Genomic DNA, 21,455 nt, shown 5'->3' with positions numbered 1-21,455 from the left:
TTCAGGATATGCAGTATAATGAGCCAGTGTTCTCAGGCTTAGAACATTATGAGGATAGAAAGCATTGTAAATTTAAGAATCAGAAATCTGGGGTTCCAACAGGTAAGCAGGTTTACCAAGAGGGAAAATGGCTAGGACTTGGTATACTTGAACTATACATAGTTCAGTAGAGCAAAGACACTCAAGCTACCACATTCTGCATTTCCCATTTCAGTAGCATACCAGGGTTCCAAGTTTAATGCACAACATCTGTGCTGCATAGCAGTTGAAGCCAAATGTTGGGTGATGTCCCATTGGTTAGTTATATGCAGAAACCAAAACATAATGTGCACAAAGTGGAATTTACACTTGCATCACTCTAAGCAAACTTGGTCTTCTCAGCAAACCAAAAGCCAGTTACCACAGGAAAACATAAATTAGGCAAATCCATTTTTATTAGTTTCATATGTAGTTGTTTGCTGTATAAGTGAACTAGTACTCCAAAGGCAGCTTCCTGAGTGCATTTTCACTATAGTGGTAAAAAACTAGCCCTACCTGCTCTTCTCCTACAAAGGTGGAGAGAAATTATACTACCACAGCTTAATCCTGCAGAAAGCGACTCTCTTCAGTTTTACAGCATAGCCTCCAACCCAAAAGCCCAAAATAAAGCTTAATGTCCATAAACATATGGTACCGACCTAATAAAAGCATTTATTTACTCACTCCTTCTTATATTTATCCAATATACACTGATCGCTTTTGAGTGACCAATGCTATGCTAGATGCAAGTTGTACTGTGCTAGGTGAAAGAAATTTGCAGTCAAATTTCAACTCTAATCAGAATTTAGTAGCCAATGTAATATCCACAGAATTGTCAACTAGTATAAACATGAAGCAAATATTTTACAATTTTCTAATGTGCTGTTAACTCTTTGTCTGCAGTATCTGTGGGATATGAATATGAAACATGCCCTGACTTTATTCTCTGGGAGCAAAGGACAGTCGTTTTACAAGGTTTTGAGATGGATGCTTCTAACCTAGGAGGCTGGTCTTTGAATAAGCATCACATTTTGAATCCTCAAAGTGGTAAGTAGCTTTTAAATTTTATTAATACTACTTTCCTAATGCTGTATAATACATATTCATTGCAGAAAATTTGGAAAGTACAAGATAAAATTACTTGTAAGAATACTACTTAGAGATGACTGCATTAGTACATTTCCTTTCAAATGTAATAATTCTATTTTGAATTACTGTTAGTGTGGTAAGAATCAGAACACTCTTATCTTAATCTATCCCTTCTGTGGACCACTCTCCCTGCTGTTCTCCTTGTTTGCAATTTAAATGTTAAATAAATCAGGAGAGGGGAGCAGAGGTGGCCCCTGAGTCTGTGCTTTTCCCAGACAAAAGCACAGTTTGTCTACAGAGTTTGCTACCCTGGTTATAACTCCTTCATCCAAGTTCCTTCACCTCCTGTTGCATCTTAGTGGGAAACCCGTCACTGGTGTTTTCATACAGCTTTCCTCTGAACGTCTACTGTGGAATCATATCCCTTTTCATCTAAAGAGACAGATTCTGAACAAGCTATAGTAGGACATGTACATTGGGTTATTTTTCCAGAATTGGGGATCAGAATGTGTTGAGGCCCCTACACACTTCCATCCAGCCATCCTTGTATCCATCTTAACTTTGTGGAACAGGTGGCTAAGGCCAGGCGATCTTATAATAAGGCCATGAACTGACCAAAGCTAAGAGATCCATTTTATAATCACACCCATGATATCACTTCATCTGTACCATAGTCAAATCAGTTATGTCAACGAGCCCCACAGGCTGAGAAATTTTGAATGGCAAAGCTAACCAGATTTACTCAGTCCCAGTGTGGGACTCTGAAGGTGAATGAGTCTATTGCTGTATGCCCCATTATACCTCTTTCCCCTCCTTCAAGGAAGATTCTGAATTCCATATCAAACAGTTTATTTTTTTAAGAGCAAAGATTCAGGATGAGATATAAAATGTCAACTTTTTTTTCTGTTGTCAAAAGGAAAGCCATAGTTTTAAAAGTACAAAAATGAAAGGGCAGATGCCACTTATTAAATTATTAGGTTTTTTGTTTTGATTTGAAAGAGTTTGACATTTTAAGCAGCCGTTTCTTTTCCACTCACTTTTATTGGCTTGTATGGATTGTCTCTTTCAAATGCCTGTCATTGACATTAAACACAAAGTGGGAAATGACCTCAATCGAGCCAGCCCCCAGCTGTGTGCTCCCAGTCTTGTATCCTCTTACCATTTGCTTCACATAGACTTGAAACATTCAGAACAGAAGGGAGTCATTCAGAAAGTTGGCTTTGGGGCCCCCCTGATTTCCACAAATGTGTTATCTCCACCCCTAATTCACTAGTAATTAGATTTTAGGTAATAGGCATCAAGTTATTTCTGAGAATTTTTAACAGCTTTATTGAAGTATAATTTATACATCATAAAATTTACCCATTATAAGTGTACACTTCAATGATCTTTAGTAAATTTGTAGTTGTCAACCATCACCACAACCCAGTTTTAGAATATTTTTATCACCTCCAAAAGATTGTGTGTACTCATTCACAGCCCCACTAAATCTGCTTTGTGTTTCTACCTTTCTGAGAAATTTATTCTGAGAAAGAAACCTTCCTGTGGATAGGTTTTTAAAAAGGAACATTTGTTCATTTTATCATCTCATTTGTAGACGCGTATTTCCAACCAAGAACTTATCACACTTGCCAGGAAACAGATCTGAAGCCAGCTCTGCTGCTGCCTTTCAGCCTGACCTTGGACACAAAAACCTCTCTTGGGATGTTTTCGAAGTCTAAATCCCACCCACAAAGGCAGTTTTAGAGGCAGGAATGATAAGTGTGAGGGAGCAGCTTTGGGAAGACCAATTTAGAAAGCAATGCTCTTTCCCCCTCGGGTCAGACAGTCTTTTCTGACTGATTAAGGCAAGAGTAACGTCTCTCCAAATTCCCCCACTCTACTTCTCTCTGGAAAAAACGTAACTCTTTAGGCATCCTGCTTTTTTGATCAGAGACAGATAGCAGATTAAAAACAAGAATGTATCTTCCCCCAGTTTCCTCTCACTAGTTAAAAAGACACCTGTAATTAGACTGGATGTCTGCTGCCGTTCTTTTCCTCAGTTTTCTTTGGCTCCAAAATCATTATGCAATGGGTAGTTTCTAGCGGGCAGTGTTTTCAGACCTTTTGTCATTTCCGTTGCTGCAATTATATTACCTGACAATTAACCATTGGTTGTGGAGAATTGTTTCCCAAATATTAGACCTGATATATAAAGATGGTTCTGATTTTCACTGAGATAAAAACACCAGAAACTTGTGGTTTTCAACATTATTCCTTTTAAGTACATCTTCTTAGTGATTATAAAGAGGGTATATTCATTCATTTTAAGAAAACTCAGTTCTTTAAAATTATAGGAAAGTTGTGCATATCTGTTACAGAACTAAGCTATTTGTTTGGTATATCTTTTATCAAACATATCCCCTAGGGTTTCCTGCCAGTTGAGTGTCTAAAATTATCAAAAAGAACAATCTAGGGCACTAACTGGGTATTGTCATCTGTCTCAAAATTGGTAAAGAATTTCTTTTAACTTATCCTCCAAAATAAGCCAGTAGTTTGCCGACAAATGGTTTTACTGGGAGGAGAAGTAAATATCCATTGATCACACTGGCATACCTCCCAGTTTGTGTTTATATCCACTCAGTCAAGTACTGAGAGAAATATGTGTTGTGTCTCTTTGTTGCTCATAAATCTGAAAAATGGTTTCTTCCTTGAAATCAGCATAAAGCACCACCCACTGACTTTCAAGGAGATTTTTTATTTCAGACATATTTATAAGTATCAAAAGAAGTTCTGAACAAAGTAGCAAGAGGGTATGACTAGTATGTTTAAAAGTGTGCTTACCTTATTATACAGTGGACTTGGCTTTTTGGCAAAGAAAAGGAAAACTTTGAAGATAAAATGTGCAGTAGGCCCCATTCAGTGGGGTTTCGTTAACTGTAAACAAGACGCCCAATCCTTAGCAGGAAGTTGGCCTTCACATAAATAATGTGTATTGTCCTAGGATCATTTGATTCCCTTTTCAAAATGAGCATGTGTGGCAGAAGAAACTGGAAAGGAGGCAGCAGTAATTGATCAAGATTTCTAGGAACATAAACAAAATATTTTCAAAGCAACATTTTGCAAAAGAATTGGTATTAAATCATGGTTGCTAGATGGTATGCCCTGGTTCTGTGTAATGGAAGGTTAAACAGATTCTTGAAACAACAAAACACCCTTCAAAATGATCTATTTTTCCAGGGCAATACAAAAGGGGATTGCCTATTTTTGTTTTGATTGCTTCAGCTTTAAACAGGAATGGTAATTTCAGTACACGGGCACTTTAGTACCTTGCATGAAAGCCAGACATCAATTGTTGAGATGTAATCAGAAAGTACATTGCCTTATGTTTTATTTCCTTTAATCATTCTTCTTCTTTGATGGAGTGTTGGGCTTTCTAATAGTAAAGGGGAGTTTTAGAATTGCAGGCTTAGAAGAATGGTTTAGAATAGCCATCTTTAGTTTTAAAATTGCCAGGAGCCTGGTAATAACATGTCATTTTGAGGGTAATTGTTAACTATACCATTATATTGATATAAAAAAAGTGGAGATCTACCTGTGAAAATAGATGTTAATAGCAAATCTGGTATTTCCAAGCCAATAATTGGAAAGATTTTTGAATGATATACACTACAGTGCATTGCTGAAATACTGACATGCTAAACAGTGGTTTCCTCATTTATTAAAGAACATATCATAGTCTCGTTTGTAGAATATTCTGTTAGCAATCATCAAGAGATTTCTCTTCAATGGTGTTGTGCAACTGTCATTCCAGTTCTCATTCACCTCCTCCTCATTTATTTGAATTACAATACTGACCACACTGCGACTAAATGTTTTTTGGGAAATGAAATTCAGTCCTATTAATCTTACTTAATTAACTATTCTAAATCTTAAGAAAGGTCTCTACTACCTAATAAAGTTATTAATAAAATAATAAGAAAGTAGTGATCCTCAAGAAATCTCACAGTTCTGCAATAAAAGACCAATTTGTTAGGGCATAAACTCACAGCTGTTCCTGCAAATCATATGTTGCAAAAGTAGCCAGAAATCGCCCTGGAAGGAAAAGTAAAAATACTTAAATTTGAAATCCAAATACTATATGATGGATGGGATTTTTGTTTGCTGGAAGGCTCTTTCCAACCATATATTGCCACCATGGTATTGTAGCATGTTTTACCCTCTTGTTTATTTTTGCCAGCAATGTTCCTACCTCAGAGTGATCAATAGTTTCTATGGTAGGACTGTGGTACCAAAAGTTGGAAGAAAAATAAGGAGACATTTCAGGAAATGTTCAGGGAGAGTAAAAGGCAATGCAAGGAGATAGACAGTGGGGGGAAAGGGAGAAAAACATAAGGTTTAACTGTATAACTGCATTCGTGCATTTGCTATCAGTGACTTCAGTCTGACACATGGGCATGCCTTCCCACAACATGGATGTTTCACCTGCCCTGGCTCATTCTGGGCTGACTTGAGCCATTTAGCACAGCAGTACTTGTTCCTTGGATTTTCTGCCCAGGCTCAGCAGGCTTGCAAAATCATTGGAATTTAGACAAAGAAACTATGAGAAACTCAAAGCCTATTTTCAACATTTACTGAGCACTTATAATGATTTGGCCACAGGGATTGGCACTAAAATATAGAAAGGAGTAAGATAGAGGATCTGCCTTCAAGGAACTCATTCATGTTCTAATGAGAAAGACAGAGAAGTAATAAAAACTGTATCACACAATGTGGTAAATGTTGTAACAGAGCTATGGAAAACAAACTATGGGCACACAGAGGAGGGAGTAACTGACTCTGCCTTGATGGAGCATTGAGGAAAACTTGAGCTGAGCTTTAAAGGATGAACAGAACTTCCCCAAGCAGACACGATGAGGAAGGCATTCAAGATAAAGATAATAGCATGGACAAAAACATAGAGGAATGGAAGTAGGTGAAAGTAACCATAAGTAGTTTGTTCTGGCTAGATCTCAGGATATAGATGAAAGCATGATGAGAGGGGAGACTGAAGAAGTAGTCAAGGGCCAAATCATGAAGGACTTTGTATGTCTTAACAATAAGGAATGTGCCCTTTATCCTAAAGGGATATGGAGCTATTGAAAGGTATTAAGCCACAGACTGAAATAATCTCTATGGCAGGAGTGGGGACGAAGATCTGGAAATGGGTATGCATGGAGACCAGGAGACCAAGAAGTTAAGAAAAACTAAACTAATGTGGGAATAGTGAAGAAGAAACTGGTTTCAACACATTTTAAGGGATAGACTCAATGGGAGTTAATGATTAATCAGGTTTCAAGAATGGGGGAAAGAAGAGCCATGGTGATATCCAGATTTCCATTTTAGGTAATTGTATGCATGGTACTACCACTCACAAGATGATTAGGGAACACAAGAGGAAGAGCAGGGTTTGGGAGGGGTTGCAGAAAAAATAGTGAGTTCAGTTTTTATATGTTTGAGTCTGAGGTAATTATGGGGGGTCCAAGTAAAAAGGTGTAGAAGGAAATTGCATGTCAGTTAAGAACTCTCTGGATGGGAGAAAGTTTCAGCATATAGAAATGGGAGTTAAAGCTGTGGGTATGGATGAGATTGCCCACACAGAATATCTGCAAAGCATTTTCATAAGTCAGTATCTCTATTTCCTGCACTGATGATAGTGCGATATGGTCCAAAAGAGTAGAAAATTCAAGTTTCTTTCATTTATCTTTGAAGTACATTCTAGCAGTAGGATTTCTTTTCTTTTCACAGAAGTAGATTACCTTCCTGATTGTGTTTTGCTAAGGTTAATATTAAAATTGACTGATATTCTCTTTTCAGGAACCGGTTTCATAGTGAGTGTAATTTGAAGTCAGACAGGTATGTGCTAGGCATCAGAAAAGAGCCAGCCAGATACGGAAATGTAGCCACAGATGATTCACAGAGCCCAGAGTGAATAGGTCATTAAAAGTTAGTCATCAAATGCTTTATTGAGTCATTTAGAATCAACATTATAAGGACTGGTTGCATTACCCTGCTTCACAGATGGACAAACTGAGGCAAAGCATTATGCTACTATTTGTTGTGGTTATGCAGTTAAACAAAACTGAGGAAAGGGTGTGTTTCACTCTCAGGTTCTCTTATGCCAGGCCAAAGCTCCTTCCTGCTTTGAATGATGAAAAGCAAATTAAAATATTGCAGAGATTATTTTGTGGTAATTGCTTTTCTTAAATTCTCTTTTTGTTTTCCTTGAATCTAGGAATCATACATAAAGGGAATGGAGAAAATATGTTCATTTCCCAGCAACCCCCAGTCATATCAACCATAATGGGTAATGGACACCAAAGGAGTGTAGCGTGCACCAATTGCAATGGCCCAGCCCACAACAACAAACTCTTTGCTCCTGTCGCCTTAGCTTCTGGCCCTGATGGCAGTGTGTATGTTGGCGACTTCAATTTTGTAAGGAGAATATTTCCCTCAGGGAACTCCGTTAGTATTTTGGAATTGAGGTAAGTCTTCTCTTATCTCTATATATTTGCTTAGCAGATAAAGCAAAAAGCAAGATAACATGAAAAGACAAAGCATTGCCAGAAGAAGCAGAAAATGCAATCGCCCCTATTGTAGCACTGAGTTAAGATGCAGGAATAGGGACAAAGGTCAACGTGCCCACTCTTCCTACTTGAAGGATCCTTTGAGCACTACTTTGGAGAACCAGGAAGTGTTAACATCGCTGTATGTATGTCCTTCCCTGTATACAGTGCTGACACTGACATGGATCTCAATACTTCCAAGCACTCAAGTAAGTCACTCACTCACTGCTGGCCACTGTGAAGACTCATCAAAACTATTCCATTCTAGTTGGGAGAGATACTGTCTGATCCAAAAGGCTAAACTTCGTAAGTTTTTATTTCCAATCTTTGGAAATGGTCATTTCATAAACAAGAAAATGGAAATCTGGTTTTCGTGGCATGATAAAGAAGGAAGAACTGGTTCTTTACCTTTAAAAGCCCTACCCCATGATAATTAAAGCACTTATCTTTAGATTTTCTCACACAGTTTAATAATTTTCTTGAGAGTACAAAGTATTTTGACACCTTTTGTAAGGAATTCGTAGCTTTTAGTATTCCATATCCTGAAGTTCCACAAAGATTATGACTAAATTGACTATGGTTTAATTCGCTTATTTCTTCCCTTTCTGAGATTATAAGACACAAATGTGTATCTTCTGGAGTTATAGAATAGGGAAGCTTCAACTCCCATCTCCTTAAGAATACACAAACCTGTTTCCTGTCCCCTGGGTAAACTGGTAGAGCCTTCTTTCTAATTAGTTATGACAGCTGTATTCCCGACACATGTGTCTGGAACATTTGGCTTAAAGTTTCTCTATGTTCCAGAAGATCTAGATGCTATCCTATGAACTATTCCATAAAACAATTTTTTCTTCAGACTTCTCCTCAATGACCTGACAAATAGAGATCAAATATAGTGACTGGAGAGCAGAGACATTGATAGAGCAACTCGTATGTACATGGCATCATCAAAGCCAGTTAAAACACATGAGAAGTCTTGGGTCATTTTCATTTAACACTTACTTTCACACAAGCATGTAAATTTGAATACATAAGGGCATTTCTCAAAAATTTTCAGATTATCATGCTTGTTATGGAATATACCTCCGTTTTCTAATACTGAGTTATTCCCTCACACCTAGCTGGGGAGATCTTCTAGTCCCAAGCCCCCATCCACTTTTCACATTAATTCACTCCAGTTTTAATACATTTCTTAATTATAATAGCAAAGGCTGTCATAGGGAAGAAAGCTGTTAAATCCCTTAGCTAATGAAAAAATAGACTGTAAAGTTAAGACTTTATAATAAAGACAAAGCACTTTTAGAGAGTCTAGAGAGGTACTAATTCATAGCACCCTACCCTAATCAAGTGTTCATGTACCTCAGGATGTTACACCTCATGGCGACTTGTCATTTCCAGCAGCACATCTCTTTGGGCACCTACTTACTGGAAAGTCAACGGGAAGGCCCAGATGGTTGGTTGTATGCCTAGATGTGGAAATGATTTATACCACAGTCCACATTGTTTTCAAAACCCTAGGGATGCTCCATCTACATAATGCCAAATATAGATGGGAGCACTGAACAATTCATTCAACATCTGAATGTTTCCAGTCATCCAGACTGTCAGGTAGACAGAGACCTTGTCTTGCTGAGTCTACATAGTTAACCCTATAAAGCCTGTATAGCTAACCCCTATATAGCTAACTCCTCAAAGGAAAACAGTAAAATTATCTACAAAACAAAACAAAAAATTATATTAATATTTTTTAAACTCTAGCTAAATTTAGTCCTTTTCTTTGTAATTTAAATGTAAATTTACCTAAAGTGGAGCAATTGTCATTCATTGATGAGATTCTCTCTTGGTCAAGGATCCTTAACAGTTTACAGATTTGCATTTTAGTCCAAAGTACCTTATGACCTTCAACACAAAGCCATTCGAAGCATAAAATAGAATAACTTGGACTCTAATTGCAAACTCATTTTCTCAGTATAAAGAAAAATTAGTTTCTGACAGTTTGAAGTACTATCCAATGCCTCTATTCATTCTTATTCCATGACACTGTTTTGTCTCATTGTCTCAGCTCTTCACTTAGGCATGCACACACTTTGAATTCACACATCAAGGCTCTCTCTCTTAGCTTGAGAGCTTTTCTCAAGCTAACCGGCTTTTCTGAGTTGAGATCCTTTTGAGTAGTTCTTCTTAACATTTTTTTATTAGTGTTAGATTCCTTTGAGAATCTACTGAAGGCTATGGACCCCTCTCCTTAGGAAAAGCAAAATCACACAAAATGGCATATATGATTTAAGGGATTGCATTTTTTCCCTTCCTTAGAGTTCCCTACTTCCCACTGCCCCACCAGCAACCAGTCCCTGTAGATGAAGCCCTTTTGTAGACTCATGTTTAATATCCCCTGCATTAGGTTCAAGGAGAAAAGGCAATTATTTCTTCTCTATTCCAACACTCGTTTGATTGGCCATCAAAGAAATAAGCTAATTGAATATACGTGACCATTTTGATCTAATTGACAGGTAACTCCCTAACTGTTTGACTATAGTCAAAACCATCAAACCAGTTCATGTCAGCACACATTAGCTGTCATTAGCTGTCATGTTTACTCAGAAACTAATATAGCTCTTATTAGATTCACTTTTAAAAAAAAAAAAAGCATCTATCCTGATCAGTTGCCTATATGTGTACTGTACATTGTACATATAATTTGTGGATGTATGTATTTGCTTTATAAATTTTCCAAATTTAAGCTTCCTGCGGAGAAATAAGGTGATTTAAAAAGGCTGTGCTATCTTAAGAACCATAATGGTCATTGATTCTACTGTATTTAGATAAAAACCTCACTTTGTACCAGTTTTTTTCTTAAGATCAGTTAATTTAATTGCTCTGTGTCCTATGCAAATTAGTCACTTTTCTTGGTTGAGTCATCTGATTCCTGGAAACACAGACTAATATAGCCATTATGTTATTGGTTGTATTTAAAATTGTGAATGGAGAAGCAATATTGTCAACAGATGATTATAGAATGGGATAGAAAGCCTTATAGATTTTGATCCTATCAGGTTATTCATTATGTAAATGATCTACTATGTTCTCTAGTAGTTCTCTTCCCTATCTATAAAATTGACTTCAGGTTTATACTTGAGCATCCTCTTACATGACATATACAATTTAACCTGTTTAGAGATCCACAGATGTGTAGCTCTCAGCCCAAAGTTTGATGACATTTTGGAAGGACATATAGTTTGCCCCTAATGGGTGCCCTTCTAGATCTTTTTGTTTCATATTGGACCACACTGAACAATTCCAGATGTCCTTGGAAGTTTGAAGATTGGAAGACTGTAGATATTTTCTGCCTCAGCCCTATTGATCTGAACTCTTTCCAGTTGAAACATCTGACCTCAAAAATAACTTCATTTTCATTGGTTGTCAATCATTTATTTCCTCTAGCTAGTCCCCCACTGGTAGAACAAGGAGGAAAAGGAAAAGTCAGCAATATCACTATCATTAGAAATCTGCCAAGAGAAACAATATTATTTCTTATTATTTAAGTATATACTACCACTTTGCCTGTTTCCTGCAGATTTCATTCATATGTATACATCTTAAAGCTTCCTTCCAGTGGGAGATTGAGGTAAGATAATAAAGAAGGAAAGCTTATAAGATCATACAATTAAACCTCTGTGACTTTAAAAATACATCCCTTGAAAAAAATTTTAAGATAGATTCACTTCTATGTGGGGTAGTTTAGGTGTTGGTTTCACTAGGGATTTGCTCCTTGTATTTATATAGATAGATAGATAGATACTTATATATGCATGTGTGTGTGTGTATGCACACACATATATATGTATACATACATATATATATGCAGGCACACACACAGATTTCAGTAGAACAAAAATGACATCACAGATTTGTGAGCTTAGTATTAGAAGGATCCATGAGGGTATCAGGTCCAAAATTGTGCCCAATCCATGCCTGATGGTTTGTTGTCTCTATATTGATCTCTTTCAATCACGGGAAGCTTTAGTACTTCTCAAGATCCATTGCATCTTTGGACTGCTCCATTAGAAAATTCTTCCTTATATTCAGCCAAAATCTGCCTTTGTGAAAAATTTCACTCGGTAGTGGCAAATGGTAGCATCTAAAACAGTACATAAGTCACTTCCCTCTTTTACCTGACAAACTTTCACAAGTGTGAGGAGAGCTGTCATAGGTTCCTGAGCTTTCTCTTCCTCAGTCTAAACATCTACAAGTCCTTCAACTATTTCTCATCAATTATGACTTAGTTGACTTTTTAAATTGTTATAGCTTCAGGACCACTTTTAAGTTTTCTGAAACTAACAGGGATAATTATATAAGTAAAAACAGGAGACACCATATCAAGTGCTTTGCAAGAATTCAAATATGTAAGATCCCCTGTACCCCTCTCATCTTCTAATTTCACAACTCTATTAGAAAACCCATTAAGCATGAATAGAAATGATTTATTCTTTATAAAAACCTCATGCTGCTATTGTTCAAGATTTTGTTATTCTCTAGATAGTTATTTTGTCCTTCCCTTAAAATGAAAGAGATAAGAAAATAAGAGCCTGGCAAATGCTTTTTGGTATCTTAAGTAATTTGGATTCAACAAATGTCAGTGTGACATGAAAATTTCTCTTGAGATTTTCCTGTTTCTTTTCCAGCAACTGCTTAATATTTCATACATTGTGCTCTGGACTTGATTCCTGTCATTGACGGGGAATGGAGTAGAACTGGAATAGCAGCCACTTAGGGGCAGTTAGAATGCTGAGAGGCAGGAGAACTTGTAGAGCTCTCTGCTGAAGGAATAAATGGAAATGGAGCTTTGAGAGCTCTACAAATATCTCAGAAATGGCCATCAACCATCCTCTTGTCAACAGCATTGGAGCTACAAATACTAGAAGCACTACATGTAGATGAAATAGGTAGTTACCTCCCCAGTTTGATCTCATATATTAGCAGTGGTACTCAAGGATTCCCTCCACCTCACCCAAAGACGTCTTCACTGGCCTTCCATGGTGCCCAAAAATTTCACTCTAAGAAATATGTTCCTTTGAATTGAAACATTGCATCTCTAAGATTTCCCAAAACATGAACCTCTTTTAGAATGGCTCATCAAGCTAAAAACATTCATGAGTCCCTCGATATGGATTCATTCATCAGACTGCTTTTCAAAGGGACTGCTAGCTGGAAACAGGGCCCTAAAACAGGACAGGTAAGTTGTGATAAGGGCAAGGAACAGAGCCAGAGCATGGGGGAAGGTAATCTTGGATGAGGGTCGCTGGAGTTGGAATCTCCGATAAGTCAGTGACAATCAGGAGTATGCTCTGATGTCCAAAGGAAGAAGACAAGGGAAAGAGGAGCAGGAAGGGCAGACCATTCTTCAATGTCAAATGTTTCTGGCCAAGAATATGAAAAGAAGCTGAGAACAGCATGAAGAACAAGTAAAGGGCTGCAGTCACCACAATGCAGGACACTCAAACTCCCATGATGCCAGGTCACTAGAAAACAGCTCCAAAATTGGCATATGTCCTCCTTTCCATTCTTTACCTCACAAAAATATAAAAGGAATAGATGGTATATTATGTTAAGTGAAAGAAGCTAGACATAAAAGGACAAATATTAAATGGCTCAATTTATACGAAATATCTAGAATAGGGCATTCTTGTGGTTGCCTGGGGCTGAGGGAGGGGGAAAGTGGGAAGTGACCACAGATAGGTATGGAGTTTCTTCATAGTGTGATGAAAATGTTCTGGAATTGAATAATGATAAAGGCTACACAACTCTCTGAATGTACTGGAAACCACTGAATTGCACATTTTAGAAGGGTGAATTTTATGGTATACAAATCATATCAATAATTTTCTTTTAAATTAAAAAAGAAGAGTACATGACCCTTTCATCACCTGGATCTTGAGAAAATCAAAGGTCAACTTAAAGACTCTAACATTGGAAGCATGTCTTGCTCTAAAAAGATTTGAAATTCCATTTCTTTCTCTTCCTAACTTGTGGCAAGCTTCAAGTTGGTCCATTGCCAGGTGGTGGTACCCACGGATGGGCCCAGGCCCTTGTGAAGAGCTCACACACTGACACCTCAGCATGTAGTCAGTTGGTAGCTAGATAGCAGACTGACTTTGGTGGTGGCTCAGTCCTAAATCCTTAACGAAAAGTAATTCTGAGACAGAACAAGGTCACACACTGGAAATAAATTCCGTCATTTTCACTTCCTCCCTCTGAGATGTTAATGAGAGAAGCTGCTCTGCATAATATGGGACATCTTTCCAAATTCACAGTGACATTATTGGCAGAATCAGAAGCAGCTGCAAGAAAGTCAAACCATCCCCCTCTCACTCCTTGCCATCACGTAAGAATTTCAAAACCCTTTGTAGCCACATAAATGGTTCTGTACCATGAGAATCTGTTTCAGATTAAACCATGTTTTAATGAGATCTTTCTAGTACTTTCACAACTAAACTTCCTTCAGGAGGATCACCTATGTCACAATAATTACAGCTAGCCTCAAGCACACTCATTCTATAATTTAGAGGCCACAAAAACAGGCAAGTGTCTAGAGCCAAAGAAATTGAAAGAGGTGCAAATGAAAGTGTCTAGAGACAAACAAATTGAAAGAGGCACAAATGCCTGCGGCCAGGTTTCTAATCAGAGCTCCTCATCCTTATCAGTTCACCTTTGTTTCAACCTACAGGATACCTACCCTTTTGAGATGAGCAAAGGAAACAGAAAAGTCAGTGAACCTTGACCTGTGGCAACTAGTTAAAATCTCAGAGAGGTTCTTTTTAAAAAAGAGTTGAATCTGTTGTAGCAGATAGGTTTCAGATGAAAAATTTTGTATATTTTTTCTTTTCCCTGAGATTCCAAAGAATAAGACCATTCCTAGTTTAGCATTTTTTTAAAAAAGGTTATCTTTATGTTTTAAAAATGACATAGGACCAGATTTAAAAGGATTTTAAAATTAAAATGACTGTATTTCACAGATGATTATAGCTTTTTAATTCTTGGCAGACTTGTCCCAAAGTCAGGCCTATACACAGACCACACTCCCTGTGTGAGAAACCTCATACCGGGTCCCATCATGAAATGCCCTAGGCAATACCCTGTGCCAAGAGGCTTACAGATCAGGAGCCACCAAAGTATTCTCCTTCTTCTGGCCCAACAATCCTCTATTGCCTACCCCAGTTGCCCCTTAGAGCATGGATGGCTGGAAGACACAAAGCCCTAATAGTTGATGTACAGTGTGTTTTATTGAAGTTGTTTTGATCAGCAGTTTTGATGTCAAGGATATTCTGTCGTGGTCTAAAAGAAAACTCTTACACTTTCAACTTGTTAAGGAGCTTTTTAATATTGCTAAGGAATTTGCACAACAGATGTTCCTATCTTATCTCTGAGATCAGATAAGTGGCTTAGGGTTAGTGTTGGGATGTCTGTCTGTACACACAACTTGATAATAAAACAGTGATTTTACACTTTGATAGAGTGCTTATGGCTATCAAACCAAAGCCTAAAATGGTTAGTCCCTCTGCCGTGGCTGCTTCTTCAACCCCTGGCTCAATGGTTCCTAAATTTTATTTTGCATCACAATTGCCAGCCAAGTTTGTTAAAAATAAAATTTCCAGGCCCCACCTCCACCCAAGATTCTGATTCAATAGGGCTAGGGAGAACCCTAGGAAGTGCACAAGTGCAAGAATCCAAGTGATTCTGATGCAGATGGTCCAGAGAGAACCTTTTGAAAATCTGCCTTAGAACTTTGCACATCCACCAAGCAAAATATGCAATCGCCTTGACACCATCTTAGGAGGCAAAGCCTGGAGGGATTGGATCAACTTTGGCTTGCACGCCTGACCCCATAAAGTCTCTCTAAATGCCACAATCTGAGTTAGGAATTGGTGTGTCTGGTTAGGTTTGGCTTGTTCAATGATACTGATGACTCTCTGTTTGCTTTTGCTTGCCACTCGTGGATACCTTGTGCACCCTAGAAACAGAGATACCAGACATAGGTAAGCAAATCACATCAGCAGCTACCTAATGTCCCCTCTTGCCTATGAGACTACCTTTTAATAATGTGTTAATAGGAAAATTTTTCTTCCTAAATAAGGTTAAAGAATAGTGTGAACGTAAATTTGGAAGTTATAACTCAGGTAAGTGTCTTCCAAAAGAAGAGGGGTCCACTATGTAGGATTTGCTGGAGGATCAAAATATACTGAAAAGAAAACAATTCATAAGTGAAAGCTGACAGTTCAGTACTTCATGGGAAAGCAAGGCCTGAAGTCTCATTATGTTTCCCTAAGGCGATAACACAAATGTGTTGGTAAGTTTAAATAGATTTGATGTTTTCAAATTGCAGGCAGAGAGAGAGGTAATACAGCAATCTCCCTAGATCCAAAAATATAGTTGTCAAGTGTATTAAGAGACAGTGACCATGATGACCTTCTTTAATACGATTTTGTTCTTTTATGTGACCTCACTGTTTCTATTTCTTTCCACCAAAAAGAAGTAATAGGAAAACCTTAAAATGACCATTTACAGACAATGGCACATAGCTCTGAAATTAATCAGAATGAATATTTCTATTCAATGTGTTTATGCATTACACTTGTCAGAACTGTTCTAAATTACCTGAAATTGCAAAGGAGAAAATTGAATTTGTTCACTTCTGAATGCCAATTGTCATCAAAATGGCACTGATGGGGTTTCTAATCTGGATTTTGTTTGGGCAATGCCACTTCCTAAATGCCAGTACAGAAGATCAGCCTTGCTACTTTGGTATAACTGATTCCTTAAGCAAATTAAGTTGGTTGTCAAATTGCTTACTGGTAAAGTGTTGCACAGTATTAATTATAAACATTAATTGCCCATTTAACAATCTATGTGATTTTAACTAGCATGAATGAAGTGATCTTTGCTAAGTTGAAGGGCATTGCTTGAATGTAAAACTAACCAAAAGGTGATAGTAAGCCTAACACCCCAGTTGTAAAAGAAACTTCACATATCTCAAATTGCAATTTGCATTGAGACACAAGGGATTAAAGCAAATTGGAATATAGTCCAGTGGTTTTTTCTTTCTCAGGTATGGCTTGTTTTCAGAAAGTAGAAAGAAATCAACTTCAAAAGAGCTAAAGTACACTTGAGAAATGGCATAAAACAGCAAGTTACATATTGATAGGAGGGACCTTCCTGACTGCTGGCTATCAAGAAAATAACATTGATTAGATTTGACTTTGGTATGTTGGGCTCTTCTATTTTCTAAAGGCTAGTACACAAAGTTTGAGAACAGTCTGGCTGAGCAAAATAGGACATGTTGCTCATTAGAAGACAGGAACACTGATTTGTTTTGCTGCCTTCAGAGCAAGAGTATTCTGATGATATTTTGCACACAAAATCACATATAATCTAGTCTAATCTTGGTCCAGGCCCAAACTTGTTAGTGACCCCGGACAAGCTCCCTATGTGTCTGGGTTTCCCCGGCTGAGATTTGAGGAGATTGCTAATTCTAACTTTCCTCACAGGCACATTGGGGGTATTCAATAATGAATGAATGTACTGCATTCCAAAGTGCTTTTGTGCAAATAGCATTTCTCTTGGAGAAATAGCCTATGGATTCTTCCTAAACAAAGCATGATTAATCTGGCTGAATTGAAACTCCACAAACTGGCTATCAAAGTATTGTAGTTGTTTCAGAGAAGGGTTGTGACCCCTTCTTTTTCTAGAAAGATCTGAGCGCATTGGAAAATTTTATTCTGAAGGCAAAATTTAACTATATATGTAAAGACTTTTACTCAAACCCCTAATGAAGCAGTTTTTCCCACAGAGATGCCTTGTCTGGTATGGCTGCCAAATCAATTCTAGGGTTTGTTGGGGCCCTTCATAGTTTATTTACAGCACCCGTTATCGTGGTTCCAGGGTTGGAAGTGTCCCTGGAATCTACTGGATTCTCTTACTTGATGAAGGTAAGTAGGAAAAAATGAAATATTCCAATTGAACCTATTTTTTTCCAGTTAAAACTATAAACAGTCTCAAATTAGTATTTGCCAGCCTGATTATTATTAACATACATAAATATGCTTGGAGGGCAAATATAATTACAAATACAATTAATAACATTCCGGTCCTTAAAGATATCTTGATTGTTCTGACTACCCTCTCCCCTCCATTTTGCCTAAGTAGCAAGGCCTGAACTCTTTTATGTCTTAGTTTTATATCCTGCAGTTCAGTTTAGTTTAGCACTTACTAAGCACCAATCCTGTCAGGCCCTCTGTTGGCACTGAGAATAGAGAGATGAATATGGTTCCTGCCTGCAAAGAGCTCACAGTGTAGTTGGAGAGAAAGATATGTTAGGAAAAAAAAAAAAAAAAAACAGTGCTTACACCCAGCACCAAGATCTTGGTTTCTAATACCATTCTCCAATAAAGGGAACGGGGGGGTGGTCTTTGGAGAAATGGCTGATTCTAGGATTAGGGCAGGGGGTATAGCAGATGAGCCCAGAGCATCTTATAGTGCCAGAAAGAAAGGAAGGGCTAAAAAAAAAAATCCCTCATTGATGGGGATATGGCAAAGGGACACATGAGTCAACAAAAAGAGCTCCCAATGGCTAAAGCTGGAATAACTTGAGCAACAAAATAAAGTAGCATTGGATTTAATGCAAAGTATAAAATAAATATCCCTTAGTCCATGCTGACATAAACGGTTGAATTAATAATACATGGAGACGAGATAAAGCTCCCATTTAGAAGAGTTCCAAACAATTTATGTAGATACTCCACCCTCAAGAAGGTGGAGCATAACTCTTTACTCCATAAGTGTTGGCTACGCATAGTTACTTCCTTCCAAAGAGTAAAGTGTGGGAAGTAGGGGAGAAAGAGTCTCTTTACAGTGAAGAAATCTGACAACCACTATTTCAGCCAGGAGATCAAGGTCAAACCCATTACTGTACATCATGTTGGTAGTATGTACCCTTGATATAATATAATCAGGATGGCACTTTATTACCTCCGTGATCGTCCTCCCAAAAGCCTATCATCCCTGTCTAACTATAAGAAAAAACAATCATTGGGAGGCCGAGACGGGTGGATCACGAGGTCAGGAGTTTGAGACCATCCTGGCTAACACGGTGAAACCCCGTCTCTACTGAAAATACAAAAGCTAGCCGGGCGAGGTGGCTGGCGCCTGTAGTCCCAGCTACTCGGGAGGCTGAGGCAGGAGAATGTCGTAAACCCGGGAGGCGGAGCTTGCAGTGAGCTGAGATCTGGCCACTGCACTCCAGCCTGGGCGACAGAGCAAGACTCCGTCTCAAAAAAAAAAAAAGAAAAAACAATCAGACACGTTTCAGTCAAGGGTATTCTACAAAATACCTGACCAGTACTCCTCAAAACTGTTAAGGTCATCAAAAGCAAGAAAAGTCTGAGAAACTGTCACAGCACAGAAGAGCCTAAGAAGACATGACAACTAAATATAATTTGTTATCGTGGATGGGATCCTGGAACAGAAAACATTAGGTAAAACTAAGGAAATCTAATAAGTATGGACTTCATTTAATAAGTTTTAAAACTAATGCTAATACCATATGATAGGTGCTGCTAAGACACAAGTCCCTCCTCTTTACTAATTTCTTTCCCTCTGTTTCTCCTGTCATAATACTTGGACTCATGGTAGTCATATCCTGTCTACTTATCTGTCTCTCCCACTAGACTGTGAGTTTCATAAAGAAAGAAACCGTGTGTATCTTGCACACAAGTAGGTCTCTAGAACATAGCACAGTTCTTGGATACATTGTATGCACTTAATAAATGATTTTTAATGAATTAGTAAACAAACACACAGTACTGCAATGGTACCAATGAAGTAGTTCAGATGAGAGATAATAAGGCCTTAGAGTAATAACGGCAGAGATAAAAAGAAGTGAGTAGACTGGAGAAGAATTTAGAAAGTAGAATTTAAAAACCACCTTTCACTGAATGTGGGAAATGGTGGAAAGAAGGAGGTAGAAAAGAATGGCTTCTGGTTTCTGGCTTTGACAACTGGGTGCTAGGCAGAGGTATGGGCAATGAGCATATCAGAGATAAACAAGACAAGATTGCTCTCCACCAAGCTTTATTGCGACAGGCAGGGCAGGAGAGGGAGATGCAAACAACACGTAAACAAATAATTTAATATGATATGTAATCCCCACAATAGAGGTAAGATAATGCAAATAACCCAGACTGGAGAAGGGAAGACTGGGAAAGTTTCCTTCAGGAGATGATGCCCAAATAAAGCTTCAAAAGGTATGTGAGAATGAACTAAGAGAGGAAAGGCTTGGCTAACACACCAAGAAACATTAAAAAGTTTTTAAAGATGGGAGCCAAATGATCAGAATAACTCTGCAGGCAGCATGGGAAAAAATGATTTAAGATTTCAAAAACACATCCCACATGTCGATCTATAGAAAATATTCCAGGCCAGAGATGATGAAAGATAGGACTAATGTAATGGCATAGGGATGGAAGATGAGCATGTTTCTGAAAGTTAGTTTACAGATACAATTGCATGTGGAGAGCAAAAGAGGGATTAGGGATGACTTCCACATTTGGGGTTTGGATGATGTCAATATTACACGAACCTTAGGTTCAAGTAAAATGTCTCCAAAACTAAGGTTATTGTAGCCATTGAAAAACTGAAATTAGGAAGAATCAAAATAATAAACAAACTCAGCCATCTGTACAGATAAAAATAACTTGAGATTCCATGTGAATATGTAATAGAAAAGTTTCAAGAGTGCCAAAATCCAAACAAGGTAACTTTAGGGTCACTTTTAGGAGGTATAACTATGCGATTACACAATCATATGATTGCCATTATAACTTTTAAAAGGTTAAATATAACCAGTTCCATTATGTCCTGAAAGAACAAAAAACAGATTAGAAAAGTGTGGTAGTCAATTGAAAAAGGGAAGCTTGCAAAGAAGTTTGGCAGTATATCTCCAGCATGATCCTCCCTTACTGACACTCCTTGAGCTTTGGACATGCCTTTCAATTGACAACTGGGGCCTGGGAGGATGGTATTGTCCACAAGTGAGGCAGGAAGCCCAAGAGAGAGGAAGTCGGTTTATGAGGGATGGGGAAAGCAGGAAAAGAAAGTAACTTCTGTTTTGGATATGTTGAGTTTAAGGTGACTGAGGCACCCAGAAGTCATCTAGTAGGTAATTGGATAACAGTATGGATAATAAGAGAAAAATTATTTCCTGAGATTTCCTGTATTCTGTTTCTTTCTACCCCCAAATGGATGGTATTGGAATGTCAGCATCATTATGGGTTAGCAGTACACATTAGATTTGTTTCATAACTAGACCCACTATTACAAAAACAGAGAAGTATCCCTTGCCTTGATACTTAAGAAGGAAGATAAATGAATTCACTCATCTATCAAAAGTTTTTTCCATTTGTGACAAAAGGCTGAGCCCAGGGGTTCATGTTGAAAATTGCCTTGAATAACTTTACTTTTCTCTTCCTTAGCACAAGTCCTGCTCACAAATACTATCTGGCTATGGACCCTGTGTCTGAGTCACTCTATCTATCAGACACCAATACTCGCAAAGTCTACAAGTTGAAATCTCTTGTGGAGACGAAAGATCTGTCCAAGAATTTTGAAGTGGTGGCAGGAACTGGTGATCAGTGCCTTCCCTTTGACCAGAGTCATTGTGGAGATGGTGGGAGAGCATCAGAAGCTTCACTGAATAGCCCTCGAGGTAAAAAA

At 38.0% G+C, this 21,455-nt stretch overlaps 1 protein-coding gene across 1 annotated transcript in view; it reads left to right on the top strand.

Annotated features, from left to right (window-relative positions):
• Positions 1-21,455, top strand: part of TENM1 (teneurin transmembrane protein 1) — a gene marked incomplete at its 5' end in the record, with an annotated part of 175,605 nt that overhangs the window by 22,079 nt on the left and 132,071 nt on the right. Inside the window, 4 exons of the mRNA XM_017848745.1 lie at positions 922-1,065; positions 7,361-7,610; positions 15,704-15,724; positions 21,215-21,447. Coding sequence (XP_017704234.1) covers positions 922-1,065; positions 7,361-7,610; positions 15,704-15,724; positions 21,215-21,447 — 648 coding nt within the window. The remainder of the gene's footprint in view (positions 1-921; positions 1,066-7,360; positions 7,611-15,703; positions 15,725-21,214; positions 21,448-21,455) is intronic.

This window comes from Rhinopithecus bieti, unplaced genomic scaffold (genome assembly GCF_001698545.2).
Source record: "Rhinopithecus bieti isolate Rb0 unplaced genomic scaffold, ASM169854v2 scaffold_32100, whole genome shotgun sequence".
Classification (NCBI taxonomy): Eukaryota; Metazoa; Chordata; class Mammalia; order Primates; family Cercopithecidae; genus Rhinopithecus; species Rhinopithecus bieti.
Note: the sequence above shows the minus strand (reverse complement) of the source record. Positions and strands in the feature narration are given on the sequence as shown.